The sequence below is a fragment of the Erythrolamprus reginae genome, chromosome Z, assembly GCF_031021105.1.
Source record: "Erythrolamprus reginae isolate rEryReg1 chromosome Z, rEryReg1.hap1, whole genome shotgun sequence".
Classification (NCBI taxonomy): domain Eukaryota; kingdom Metazoa; phylum Chordata; class Lepidosauria; order Squamata; family Dipsadidae; genus Erythrolamprus; species Erythrolamprus reginae.
The window spans coordinates 115,724,827-115,740,109 of record NC_091963.1 but is presented as its reverse complement, the minus strand read 5'-3'; the positions used below and the strand labels follow the sequence as shown (position 1 = coordinate 115,740,109).

General features: G+C 38.1%; 2 protein-coding genes across 4 annotated transcripts in view; both read right to left on the bottom strand.

Moving 5' to 3' along the window:
- The window catches only part of ITGA3 (integrin subunit alpha 3), a 115,309-nt gene that overhangs the window by 54,383 nt on the left and 45,643 nt on the right, over positions 1 to 15,283 (bottom strand). For all 3 annotated transcript variants that reach the window (XR_011556799.1, XR_011556798.1, XM_070727138.1), the window contains exons 2-4: positions 6,140 to 6,267; positions 4,527 to 4,609; positions 571 to 811 (exon numbers count right to left, since the gene is read on the bottom strand). Coding sequence is in view for 1 of the 3 variants with exons in the window: in XM_070727138.1 (XP_070583239.1) it covers positions 571 to 811; positions 4,527 to 4,609; positions 6,140 to 6,267 (452 nt within the window). In the remaining 2 variants the exon portion in view is untranslated. The remainder of the gene's footprint in view (positions 1 to 570; positions 812 to 4,526; positions 4,610 to 6,139; positions 6,268 to 15,283) is intronic.
- PDK2 (pyruvate dehydrogenase kinase 2) overlaps positions 1 to 15,283 on the bottom strand; it is a 111,780-nt gene that overhangs the window by 90,473 nt on the left and 6,024 nt on the right. The window lies entirely within an intron of this gene.

The following is a 15,283-nucleotide window of genomic DNA, read 5'->3' as shown; positions in this document are numbered from 1 at the left end:
GGGAAGGCTTGGGCTACTGTTCATAGCCAAAAATGGTATATTTACTTCTGCATCTCTACTTTGCGGAAATTCGACTTTCACGGGTGGTCTTGGAATGCATCCCCCGCGAAAATAGAGGGAACACTGTATAGTCAAAATGTAGCCACTAAATGACTAGAATGGCTTTATCTCAGCCTCCACTTTTTTCTGCCTCTTTTTCCCTCGACCAACTGTGAGGAAGAAAAAGGAAAAGGGTATGAAAAATGACATTTGAAGGAAGTCCTTACTTGCAGAGGTGTTCTAGCAGTTTATCTTGGAATAAGTGAAAAATTAACATTTCAGTCAATACTTATTCAGAAAATAATTAACTGTGCTTAGTTCTTTCCTTTTTTCGAAGAAAATATATTTAATTTTAAGAAACATTCATTTTTAGTAACAGCAACAATAACAACAATAATAATAATATTTGGGTGATTAATCATTAGCTCTTATAAGAATTTATTCCAACTAAATTATGTCCTAAAACTACTTGAGACTGACATATATGAAAGGCATAAAACAAAGCAGGGAAAGGCAATTAGATCCACACACCTTGCCAATGGTAAGCTCCTGGAGCTCCAAAATAGACAAAGTTGTCTGTGAAGCCACCACTGATGCCCGTTTGGCACATGCCTGTATTCTCCAAGTCTGAGCTGGCAGCACACATCTCATTATCATTTTGCCACGTGTCATTCACCTGATGACGCAAGTCATTGCTATGGATATAGAATGTTCCTACCATGCGCCTCTGATGTTCACTGCCAAAAATCCGAGTGTATCGGTGAGCACAAGCCTTGAAAAATAAAATAAAACAAGATTTTAGTCTGAAGTGAAAGAGACTAAGGAATTCCTGGCACTGTGAACGACATTTTGTGTGATTTACACATTCCACCATACCACACATTTTAAAAATGGTTAGCTATACCAGTGTTTCCCAACCTTGGCAACTTGAAGATATCTGGACTTCAACTCCCAGAATTCCCTAGCCAGCATTCGCAAATATCTTCAAGTTGCCAAGGTTGGAAAACACTGAGCTATACCACACAATTATCTGACTTTGTATTTCATATTAAGTATTAAACCAGAGTTTAAAAACCACAGTGCTTGGGTTTTTGCAGTAGCCTAAATCAAAATCAAAAGAATCATAACATTTATTTATTTATTTATTTATTTATTTATTTATTTATTTATTTATTTATTTATTTATTTATTTATTTATTAATTATTTGGATTTGTATGCCGCCCCTCTCCGAAGACTCGGGGCGGCTCACAACAAGTGTAAAACAAATCATAAATAATTCAATTAATTAAAATATTTAAAGATTTTTTTAAAAAACCCTATACTAACAGACACACACACAGGCATACCATGTATAAATTAAATGTGCCCAGGGGGAGATGTTTAGTTCCCCCATGCCTGACGGCAAAGGTGGGTTTTGAGGAGTTTACGGAAGGCAGGAAGAGTAGGGGCAGTTCTGATCTCTGGGGGGAGTTGGTTCCAGAGAGTCGGTGCCGCCTCAGAGAAGGCTCTCCCCCTGGGGCCCGCCAGCCGACATTGTTTAGTTGACGGGACCCGGAGGAGGCCCACTCTGTGGGACCTAATCGGTCGCTGGGATTCGTGCGGCAGAAGGCGGTCTCGGAGATATTCTGGTCGGATGCCATGAAGGGCTTTAAAGGTCATAACCAACACTTTGAATTGTGACCGGAAACTGATCGGCAGCCAATGCAGACTGCGGAGTGATGGTGAAACATGGGCATACCTGGGTAAGCCCATGACTGCTCTCGCAGCTGCATTCTGCACGATCTGAAGTTTCCGAACACTTTTCAAAGGTAGCCCCATGTAGAGAGCATTACAGTAGTCGAACCTCGAGGTGATGAGGGCATGAGTGACTGTGAGCAGTGAGTCCCGGTCCAGATAGGGCCGCAACTGGTGCACCAGGCGAACCTGGGCAAACGCCCCCCTCGCCACAGCTGAGAGATGGTTTTCTAATGTGAGCTGTGGATTGCTTAGGGGGAAAAAGCCTTCTGACTTGGAAATCCTCATTCATATGGGACGGAATTGAATCCAGATCATACTCGAGATAACCATAACATTATCAATTAAGCTTTTCTATTGGAATAAATGACACAAAGAGACAATGCACTGTCACTACAAATAAATGTTAGTTTTGTTTAACACTGCTCAAACTGTGATTTAATAATTAATTATAATAATAATAATAATAATTTATTAGATCTGTATGCCGCCCCTCTCCCCAGACTCGGGGCGGCTTACAACAGCAATAGTAACAATATAACAATGTAACAAATCTAATATTTAAAAAAACACCTAAAAAACCCTTCATTTATACCATACAATTTGAAAGCCCTAGAAATCTTTCTACACAAACATTTTCAAGCATCAGTAATAATAATAATAATAATAATAATAATAATAATAATAATAATAATTTATTAGATTTGTATGCCGCTCCTCTCCGAGGACTCTGAGCGGCTCACAACAGCAACAAAATACAATATGATACAAATCCAATATTAAAACTAATTTAATAACCCATTATTACTAAAAAAAACCCCATTCAATTCTACACAAACACACCATTCTCAAACGCTAGAGTCAGAAAGATGGGGGGGAAGGGTTAGTCTCCCCATGCCTGGCGGCATAAATGGGTCTTTAACATCTTACAGAAGGCAAGGAGGATGGGAGCAATTCGAATCTCAAGGGGGAGTTGATTCCAGAAGGCCGGGGCCACCACAGAGAAGGCTCTAACCCTAGGTCCCGCCAGACGGCTATATCCACTAAAATAGTAGCAGGGGAGAAAGGAAAAAGAAGGGAAGAGCAATTATGCAATTTTCTTGTGAAAGCTCTGCAAAGGAATTCTGCACATGAGATCTACTGTTAGGTGGGAGACAATTGGCCCGAGTGGTATCTGCAACTTGTTCTCCAAGACCATCATGCTTTCCCTGCCCAGAACAATTTATTGATTTTCATCTAATTCCTCCTGAAAATGCTTTTGAAAGATGTGCTGATGTAGCAGAGGATTAAAACAGCCAAGGGCTATTATTGCTTAGAAGGTAGAAGTGGAGGTGGATTACATGTGGGAAGAAAGGAAGAAGCCAAGAATCCCCTGTCTGTTTGAAGAGTGTTTTTAATGATGACAGGCACTTCTGTGACACTGTAAGAAGAGACAAAACAGATAGTCCTCTAAGGCATATTTCCCCACTCAGATGAATGGAATTTGACACCTTATCCCTAACTTGATAGGGCAATCTTGAGTTATAACTCAATGAACACCACATCATGGACCTAGGTAGACGTGTTATTATCCATTCAACTTTGCAGATTAAAGATATTTATTATTGGTCTTGAGGTACCGCCTTAAAAAAAAGTCATAGGTCAAGTTCAGATAACATGCTAGTGGCGCAGCAGGTAGAGTGCTGTAGTGCAGGCCACTGAAGCTGACTGTAGATCTGAAGGTCAGCAGTTCAAATCTCATCACCGACTCAAGGTTGACTCAGCCTTCCATCCTTCCGAGGTGGGTAAAATGAAGACCCAGATTGTGGGGGCAATATGCTGGCTCTGTTAAAAAGTGCTATTGCTAACATGTTGTAAGCCGCCCTGAGTCTAAGGAGAAGGGTGGCATAAACAAAAAAACAAACAAATAAATACTAATAATGTTGAACTGCTAAGATTACTCCTTTGTATTTTCTTTTAAAGGCCTTATGCTCAGATTATCTAAGACAAATTCAGACCCGACATAGCTGCTTTAGGCCTAGGAAGGGTTCTTCTCACTGGTACTTACTCTAAAAGTTCTCTGTTTTGGTCCCTAAATCTTATCAGGCTCTTTTTATCCCAAGATTAAATATTCCATACTCTGGAGGCTACAACTAAGAAGGTAAAATTCAGGGGTCGTATTTTTACCATAGAAATCTATCATAAACATTATTGGGATGAAAGCACAGGACAGGTTTTGAATTGAAAAAGATTATTCTACAAATAAATGGGTTCCAAGTCAAGTATGGCGTTAAAAATTAAGGCCAGAACTTTGAGTTGGCCCTGAAAGACTATTGGTAGCCAAAGCAGCAGCCTCAACATAGCTGTCACATTGCCACATTGCTGATAGGAAAAGCAAAAAATTGCAACTTCCAAGTCAACTTCAACGGTAGTCTTATATATATAGGGCAGGTAGAAGGGGATCTAACCACAAGAAAACAAAGTTTTTTGTCCACAAAGAAAACCCTTTGGTTAGATCCAGCAAGCCTCTGTTAAAATTCATATAGGTTTTCCCCATCAGATTTCTGAAGTAGTTATGGAGGAAATGGTGTGGCATTAAATGGGATAAACAACAAGAAAGCATAACAAAACTGGATAGCATACAACGTTTTGGTCCACTTTCCCACACCAATGATTCTCCCTGATTCACATCATTAGCTCAGCAGATGAGTTTAAGGCAGAAGGGAGGATTCAAAAGTAGCAGAAATAATTTCTTTTCACATATTATACTCACCATTATACGCCCATAAGGTTTACGTTGGCTTGCTACCACCACCCCCAGCCACATGTCTTCAACGATATTATTTTGTGGATCACCTAAAAGTACAGGGAGCCAAAACAAAAACAAAACCCACAAAAGATAAATATGATTAGAAAAGGATCCACCTTCTTGCCATGTTTCCTTTTTAATAGTAATTTTACTAAACATGAGAATTCGAACAATAAAAAGTAATACAAACTAAAAGCATAAAAGAATAGAGAGAAAAATATATGCAAATAAGAAAAATAGAGAAGTAGAAAAGAAAAAATAATATAGGAGAGAAAGGAAAAGAAATATATAAAGAAATGAGTTCTATCACAAGTATAAACAATTTCAATAATTTATCAAAGGTCACTTTGGTTTGCATATTTCCATTTCTAATCACTTTTGGAAATTGTTAGCTGCTTTTCAGATAATAGGAACTGGTTTTGCATCTATAGCTTTTATAGCACCAGGTGAGTTTCCTTCGATTCTTACTTAAAGAACTTTTAAATACAAGTTTAAGTATTTAAATATTTTTAACAAACAACAGAAGGATGATTAATTTCATATTTAGATAATGTAAAAGACTGGCTTTAGAAAGCTACATATGGACTAAATTTGAAAAAAATGTGGGAATTATTATTTTTTAAATCCTTCCTATGGGAAAATGCTATTGCTTTGAATAAAAAAACCTATAACACTAAAAATTGGACACTAGAGGGAACTAAAAGAAAATATTACAATTAAAGATGAACACTGGAATTCAATTTACAAATACAAAATGAAGCAAAATATTTTAACATCTTGAAAGATATTTTTGAACTATAAACCTGAATTTAATTTTAAGTTTTTCTGCCATTATGAATAGATTATGCTCATAAGATATTAAGAGAAACATGTTTTAAAGACAAGATTGAGACTTATTTGAAAGTGGATTTAAAAATGACAGGCTACAAGAATGACACGGGAAATATATACAGAATATATATTTCAAGTAATTTTGCTGATGTTTTAATAATTAAAAAGGATATACAAAATAATAAACCAAGAGAGTGACCTGGATAGTTTTCCTATATCAGATTTACAATAGAGGCTTGTAAAGCTTTGAAGAATTTGGTGGAAAAAAGTCAAAGAAAAATGAAAAGAAATCAAGTGCTAGGACATTATTTGAAGGGACTAACATCAAGACTGGTAGAAGTAAAAGGAAGGTTTATAAAGTTAGATTATTTGATTAAGGCTAAAACAGAGACATGTCATTATCACTGATATCCCTTAATAGAGTTTGCTTATTTCACGACTGAATTGAAGAGGCTTTAAAGATTTGTTTGCAGATAAGAAATAGGATATGGAAATAAGATTATTTGTCTTATAAAAGATGGTGATAAGCCACCCTCCTGTCAAATTCCAAACCTCAAATCAGTCCTTTAGATTTAATTTTTCTCAGTCTTTCTTCTATTAAGGAAAGTCCAACTTCATAACTACAAAAAAAACATAAATGCTGGAAACAAAATCGAAAGAAAGAATTTGAATGCTACAGCCACTATGGATTCATGCTGGCCTTAACAATGCCACAAGGTAAGTTCTCCATTTGCACATTTACATACTTTTCACCTGAAAGTCCACCTGTGTACAATCACTGGGACTTGAAGTCAAAGGACAAGCATACATTGCCCCTGTCCGTGTTTTATTATCCATCTTGACAGCCACATCACGGGGAGCTCCAGCAAGAATCCTAGAGAGGGCAGAAATATAATTTTGGATTACAAGAAATAGAAGGCAGATTCTTCATAACAGTGTGAAAGCAACAACTCTTTGTATACTTTATATTCATTTTTTCCCATTCAGGTACCCTTCAGCGATTCGATAGAGCCAGTAATTCTCATGAATAAAACTTCTTAAGTATAGATGGGGATCACGAGAAAATTACAAAAGTAATTTTTCAGACAAGTGGATACGAGGCTTTATAATGAGGAAGTTATACATTATGAGAAAAAGAATAATGTTGCAATAGAATTTTTTTCAGAGGTTCAAAACCACTTGTTCTCTGGAACAAGAGAAGAGTGCTTTCTGGAAAGTGCAAAATGTCATTTTTGTGTCCCCGAGGAAGCTTAACTAGTTGAAACATGCCTAGTATTTATTGGGGAGGAGGAGGAGTTCCAATTTTAAAAATGTGACTTCCAGGCAAGGATGAACATCTTGGGAAATTAAACACCATTTAATGTCAAAGACACCTTTTCTATTTGCCCTACTTATATCCTGATAGTTCTTCCTCTCTGCATTTGTTTCAAAAAACATATTTAATCCCTCCTGGTCTTAAATAAAGCTCCAAGTGGCTCACATTTGAAATAAAAAAATCCTAATGTATAATTAAAATGCACCATCTCCAAAACAATGTATACCACTCAAGATCTTAACAGCTATTATGAGATAGGAAAATCCAATGTGAGCTAGACCTCGATTATAAGGACTGTTTGCAAAGTCACTATATTTTATTACTGTATTTTATTATTTAGGAAAGCTCACTGGAATTCACACAAACTGATGTGTTCACAAAGTGCTCAACCCTATTGTGCTTCATTTCTGATTATATAGAATATGTGACGCTACTAATTATGACAGTTTTCAATACAAACCAGTTAATCTCCTGTATCCACCATTGTGGGAGTTACAACAAACCAAGCGTACACATGATCTATACTAAGTATATCATGAAAAACCTTGGCTAACCACACATAATATTGAGCACTGATATCTGAGTTTCAAAACATAGTTTATTCTAATTGAGCAATCTGATGTCATACTTGATCAGACATATCCAAAATCAGCCTAGACCATAGAAACATAGAAACATAGAAGTCTGACGGCAGAAAAAGATCATGGTCCATCTAGTCTGCCCTTATACTATTTTCTGTATTTTATTTTAGGATGGATATATGTTTATCCCAGGCATGTTTAAATTCAGTTACTGTGGAGTTATCTACCACGTCTGCTGGAAGTTTGTTCCAAGGATCTACTACAGTACTCTTTCAGTAAAATAATATTTTCTCATGTTGCTTTTGATCTTTCCCCCAACTAACTTCAGATTGTGTCCCCTTGTTCTTGTGTTCACTTTCCTATTAAAAACACTTCCCTCCTGAACCTTATTTAACCCTTTAATATATTTAAATGTTTCGATCATGTCCCCCCTTTTCCTTCTGTCCTCCAGACTAAACAGATTGAGTTCATTAAGTCTTTCCTGATACGTTTTATGCTTAAGACCTTCCACCATTCTTGTAGCCCGTCTTTGGACCTGTTCAATTTTGTCAATATCTTTGACCAATATATTTTGACCAATAATTTGACCAATAATTTTGTCAATATCTTTGACCAGAGCTAAGCAAAATTGCCTCTTCTATGACATGTGGACTTCCGCTCCCAGAATTCCTGAGGACCTGAGCTAGCATGATTGACTCAGGAATTCTGGGAGTTGAAGTCCACAAGTCATAGAAGAGCCAACTTTGTCTACTCCTGACCTAGACCATTTCCTCTAAATTACGGCCTTTCAAATGTATTGGGGCTTCAAATCTAAAATTCTAGCAGGCACCCCAGCTGTGAAATTCCGAAGATTATAATATCAACACATTTCATGGGCTGCCAGCATATACAGGTTTGTTTCTGTACGTAGCTTCTTCTATATTAACAAAATATGACTTTCATCTAAGTACAAAAGTAGCTGGAATGCATGTTCCCTTGCATTCCAGAAAACACAGCTGTATTTTTTCAACACTGTGGGCAAAGTTTCTATATTATGTTAGACAGAAACAAGTAAAAAATATGCCAAAACATCTAACCATGGCAGATGACATAGTGTAAAACACCAAGTGCAAATAGTGTAAAACATCAAGAGCAAAAGTCATGGGACTGTGTGTGTCTATTGAAGAAAGGAAGGGATGGAGTGAAAGGAAGCATGACAGAAAAACATGAGCAGAATGTAATTATTAAAACAGCCCAATCCAAAACAAAGAGATTCTCAAAAGTCAAACACCTCTAACTCAGGGGTTGAAATCAAACAGGTTCTGGAGAACTGGTAGTAGAAATTTTGAGCAGTTCAGAGAACCGGCAAATACCACCTCTGGCTAGCGCCAGAGCAAGGTGGGAATTGTGATTTTGCAATATCCTTTCTCTAGGAGTGGGGAGGGAATGGGGATTTTGCGGTATCCTTCCCCTGCCATGCCCAGCAAGCCACACTATGCCCACCAAGCCTCGCCCACAGAATCGGTAGTAAAAAAAAATGAATTTCACCACTGCTCTAAATTCTCCAAAACTTTACAAGGGCAAAATAAAAATACTCAAGAATAAGATACAACTATTAAAAGACTTGGAGAAACCCAGAATTTTATAGCGGGTGGATGTGTGCATGTTCATCTTATAATGTGTGTGTATGTGTATATATTTTTCAATCAAATTTGTACAGTATATTACCTGATTCTCAATGACTCTTCTTATTTTAAACACATTATTATGTTTTCCTCAATTTAATTGTAATCTGCCCAAATACCATAACAATGATTTTAAATAGTAAGGAAGACCCAAACAGACAGGCATCTTGTTCATAACCTGCATGATATGACAGGTTATGAAAAGAAGAAAGATTGGTTCATTGATGTTGCTATTCTAGATAATACAGTGTTCCCTCGATTCAGTCATGTTCTAAGCGGATAAAGGAGACAATCTTCTTCTGTCTTTTCCATTTTTTTTAGTCAAAATAAAGAAGGCGGCGACTTAAAGCAATACAGTGTTCCCTCGATTTTCGCGGGTTCGAACTTTGCAGAACGTCTATACCACGGTTTTTCAAAAATATTAGTTAAAAAATACTTTGAGGTTTTTTCCCCCCCTATGCCACGGTTTTTCCTGCCCGATGACGTCATATGTCATCGCCAAACTTTCATCCACCTTTAATAAAAATTTTTTAATAAACTTTAATAAATAAACATGGTGAGTAATAATCTAAATGGTTGCTAGGGGAATGGGAAATTGTAATTTAGGGGTTTAAAGTGTTAAGGGAAGGCTTGTGACACTGTTCATAGCCAAAAATAGTGTATTTACTTCCGCATCTCTACTTCACGGAAATTCGACTTTCGCGGGCGGTCTCGGAATGCATCCCCCGCGAAAATCGAGGGAACACTGTACTATGATTGAGGAAAAACAAAGAAAAAATGATCAAATACAGGACTTACAGATTGAATACTTTTGAAAAAGAAATCCATTACTATATCAACTGTGATTGGGGACCTTGGAATTAATCCTTGATATCTGGAAATACTGTACTGAATTTATCAGATGTGAATACCCTAATTTTACAATAACCAACTTGTTTCGGATTGCCTTATTCTTAGATGCTACCTTAATAAATGGTAGAAATTTGGTTAGGACTTGAATGATTCTGTTTCCCCCAATCTTAAACTGTGAGTCTAACTATAGATTACACTCACAGCACTGTAATAATCAACAGGTGGACAAAAATGCCAAATGAGTCAAAATATCTTGCTGACCATGCAACCAACCATAATGACAACTTACATCTTGTGACATACCTTTAATAGGATTAACCAACATCTGCCTATCCAGATCTTTGTGAACAACTCAATAAGAGAACAAAAATGCAGATCCAACTTAAATCTGCTGACTATGCAACCAATCATAGCATTACATTTAAGACTGAATATTTATTTAATTGATTTTATTTTTATCTTGCCTCTATTTTGTATAAACAGATCCTAGTCTCTTCATGTTTAGGCCAACACCTTAACAACCCCCTCAGAGAATAAATAAATAAAATATGCCAAAAATGTTAAATAGGATAAGGACAAAATAAAACGTGTTCATTCTCCCTTATCAAAAAAGAGAAGCAAAAAAAAAAAAATAGAACTTTAAAGCCTCCAACAGTAAAGTAGAGGCCACCCAGATCTTAGGGGAACGTCATTCCAAAAGACAGATGTTGGAAGAGAGAACAGGAATTGCTGGTGTCCTCAAAACGTCGCTACAGAGCACTGCACACCAAGACAACTAGACACAAGAACAGTTTTTTTCCGAACGCCATCACTCTACTAAACAAATAATTCCCTCAACACTGTCAGATTTTCTACTAAATCTGCACTTCTATTCTACTAGTTTTTCTCATCATTCCTATCACCCATTTCCTCCCATGTTGACTGTATGACTGTAACTTGTTGCTTATATCCTGTACCACATGATTCTTGACAAATGTATATTTTATTTTATGTACGCTGAGAGCATATGCACCAAGACAAATTCCTTGTGTGTCCAATCACACTTGGCCAATAAAAATTCTATTCTATTCTATTCTATAAATGACAATGTTTAATCATAGGAAATCAGATTACACCAAACTGTATTGGCAGGGGCAGATGTTTTGGGAGATAGATGGCTCCTCAAATAACCTGGCCCTTTACCAAGTAGAATGTTATAGATAACAATCTGGGTATTGAATTGTATGTGGAAGCAAACTGGCAACCAATAACACTTTATGAAGTAGAGGTATTATGTGGCCATACCACATGGCCTACCGAGTGTAGAGCATATTAATGAAAAGGGCATCACCCTGTTTGGGCCAAGTAGATTTCTGTAAATCATACCACGGTGGCAGCCTCATTCAAGATAAGACCATGGATGGATAAGAACAGAATACAGTGGTACCTCTACCTAAGAACGCCTCTACTTAAGAACTTTTCTAGATAAGAACCGGGTGTTCAAGATTTATTTGCCTCTACTTAAGAACCATTTTATACTTAAGAACCCGAGCCCAGGAAAATTTCCCAGGAAATTTGAGAGCGGTACGAAGGCCCGGCCAGTTTCCTGCCTTTCGGTGATGCTTAAGGAGGCTTTGGCAGTCCAGAGTGAATGAAGCATTTTCCTTTCTATGGGCGCTTTAATCCCAACCATCTGGGCTGCCAGAGGAACCTTTCGGTGATGCTTAAGGAGGCTTTGGCAGTCCAGAGTGAACGAAGCATTTTCCTTTGTATGGGCGCTTGGACAGGGAATAAGCCCCTGCCAGTGCCCAGAGAAAAGAAACACTCCCTTTGCTCTGGGCAGCTGAGGAGTCACCACAGCAAAGGAAAGGTGCTGGCTACAAAGCGAGGGAGAGGAAGGGGGAGCCCTTCAGCATGGGAAGGAAGAGGCAGCAGGTAGCAGCAGCAACAACCAATGTATGGGAGGCAGTGTACGGGAGGCAGCCTCACGCTGGGTGTATTGGAGGTGTGTGCTCCTCCTCGCCGCCTCAGAGTCTCTCTCTCTCTCTCTTTTTAATCCTTAAAGTTTTGGTTTTTTTTTTATTTTTCTCACCTCACCTTTTTCCTTCTGCAGCGACTCTCCTCCTCCTCCTCCCACCCAAATTCTGAGCTTTTATTTCTTTCCTAATGGGTTTGCATGCATTATTTGCTTTTACATTGATTCGTATGGGAAAAATTGCTTCTACTTACGAATGTTTCTACTTAAGAACCTGGTCACGGAACGAATTAAGTTCTTAAGTAGAGATACCACTGTAGTTACACATAGATTTGGCATTCAAAAGCAGCAGCTGAACAGAGAATCACTGAGAATCCAAAAGGTTGGTATTGATCTGTATTTACTTAAACCTATCTATCTCTATAACTGCCTATATCAATATCTGGCAAGCAGCTATAGAATCACTCACAGAATGCTACTTCTACTTCATCCCTAACAAACAATTCTAGACTTTTCCCTGTAGTCTTAAGCTGATGGGCTCCTATACAGTACACACTCCAGCTAGAAATGAATTATACAATTTCTTTATAGATTACAATCTATCCTCCACATGTGGCCAAACTTGATGGCACAATCGTGCTTCGCAAACTCCTCAGAGTGATAATCCTCTTTGCTTTTTTTCTTGGAGGTCATGTGGTTTCCATGGATTTGTACAGGTAATCCTTCACTTATAACCACAATTGGTTATATGACATCAACACAATTGAGACAGTCCAGAAATATTTCACAAGAAGAGTCCTTCACTCCTCTTCTCACAACAAAATACTTTACTCCGCCAGATTTGAAATTCTTTGATTAAACAACTTACAACTCCATCGTCTCAGTTCCGATTTAACTCTAGTTCATAAAATCATATACCAAAATATCCTACCTCTTAGCGACTACTTCACCTTCAACCGCAACAATACACGAGCACGAAATAGATTTAAACTGAATGTCAACCGCTCCAAACTAGACTGCAAAAAATATGACTTCAGCAATAGAGTAATCAATGCCTGGAATGCACTACCTGACTCTGTGGTTTCTACTCCTAACCCCAAAACCTTTAACCTTAGACCATCTACAATTGATCTTGCCCCCTTTCTAAGAGGTCTGTAGGGGGCGTGCATAAGCATACCATTGTGCCTACCGTCCCTGTCCTATTGTCTTCTATCATTACTTTTCATCATTACTTATCTAATGTTTTATTTGTACAAATTACCATCCTATAATTGTTTGACAAATAAATACATTAATTAATTAATTAATTTGAGCCTGTAATTGTGGTTATTGGACATTGGGTCATTAAATGGTGAAATGACCTTGTTTAATAATTGTTTAATAATTACAATCCTGGCTATACAGTTGTAAAATAACAGTATGGCCCTTTAAGAAGCGCATTAAAGCCTTACATGGCATCGGACCAGATTACTTATGGGACTGCCTCCTGCTGCATGAGTCCCAGTGAGTCCCATGAGTCCCAGTGATCGGGTCCCACAGAGTCGACCTTCTCCAGGTCCCATCAACTAGACAATGTCGCTTGGCAGGACCTAGGGGAAGAGCCTTCTCTGTGGGGGGCCCGGCCCTTTGGGACCAGCTCCCCCCAGAGATTCTTACTGCCCCCACCCTCCTTGCTTTTTGCAAAAGTCTGAAGACTCATTTGTGCCATCAGGCTTGGGGCTATTAATTACTTGCCCTCTGGCTGATGAATGAAATATATGGTTGCTGTGTGAATGGCAGAGATTGATTAGAAATAAATTTGGGGTTTTAGACCACTTAATTTTAAGATGAATAGGATTTAAGATTTTTTTTTCATTGTCTTTTTATATGTTGTATGCCGCCCCGAGTCCTCGGAGAGAGGCGGCATATAAATATAAATAAATAAACAAAACAAACAAACAAACAAATAAATAAGCATGAGGCCTATATTGCAGCATGTCTCAGCTCACACTTGGTCTGCCCTGGGCCCTCCTTCACTCTCTGAGGCATTTTTTGCACAACTTCCTACCTTACTTTATTTTTGTCCAATACACAATGAGGTTTTTAGTGGGTATATACACATAGTAAAATACACGATGAAGGTTATAGAGGAGATACTCATCGTAAAATATATCTAAGAAATAATAGAAAAGAAGATATAGTAATAGAACATATCAATGAAAGAATAGAATAATAATAATACTAATGTAATAATAATTTATTGGATTTGTATGCCGCCCCTCTCCGTAGACTCGGAGAAGAGATATAGGAATAGAAGAAAGGTGTAGGAGATATAGGAGAGCAATAGGACAGGGGACGGAAGGCACTCTAGTGCACTTGTACTCGCCCCTTTCTGACCTCTTAGGAATCTGGATAGGTCAACCGTAGATAATCTAAGGGTAAAGTGTTGGGGGTTTGGGGATGACTCTATGGAGTCCGATAATGAGTTCCATGCTTTGACAACTCGGTTACTAAAGTCATATTTTATACAGTTAAGTTTGGAGCGGTTAATATTAAGTTTAAATCTGTTGTGTGCTCTTGTGTTGTTGTGGTTGAAGCTGAAGTAGTCGCCGACAGGCAGGACGTTGCAGCATATGATCTTGTGGGCAATTTATTTATTTATTTATTTATTAGATTTGTATGCCGCCCCTCTCCGTAGACTCGGGGCGGCTCACAACAAAATAAAACAATACTTAGATTATGTTTAAGGCATCTTAGTTCTAAGCTTTCTAGGCCTAGGATTGAAAGTCTAGTCTTGTAGGGTATTCTGTTTCGAGTGGAGGAGTGAAGGGCTCTTCTGGTGAAGTATCTTTGGACATTTTCAAGGGTGTTAATGTCTGAGATGCGATATGGGTTCCAAACAGATGAGCTGTATTCGAGGATGGGTCTGGCAAAAGTTTTGTAAGCTCTGCTAAGTAGTGAGAGATTGCCAGAGCAGAAGCTACGTAGGATTAGGTTTACAACTCTTGAAGCCTTCTTGGCTATATTGTTGCAGTGGGCTTTGGCACTTAAATCTTTTGTTATTAGTCTACCAAGGTCTTTAACCGAGTGGGGATTATCTGTGATAATTTGATTATTCAGTTGGTATTTGGGAAAATAGGGTCAAGTTCTTCATCACCCCCCCACCCCCCCAGTTTGCATTTTTGCTGTTGGGGTAAGGGCCACCTCTTCCTGCCAATGATAGTGAAGTTTTGGTCGCCTCTTCAAGATCCCCTTTTCCTGGAAGCATTCTGTTTTACTTGCAATTTCTCAATTGTTCAATTTCTGGGCTTCTTTGGTTACCACAAGTTGGAATCATTAGGGAAAAGAGCCATGAAACCAGATCAGTCTATGTTCCAATAACAAAAGAGGCAGCAAACAGGGTCATTTGTACTTTGTACTTATTTGGTGGCTCATGTAAATCTTTTGCAGTTATTTCCTGTCCTGCATGCTTCAGCAGGCCTCGCCTAATCAGGCAGGAGTGTAATGCTTCAAACAGTAGGGTGGCAAAAAAAGAGAGAAAAAAG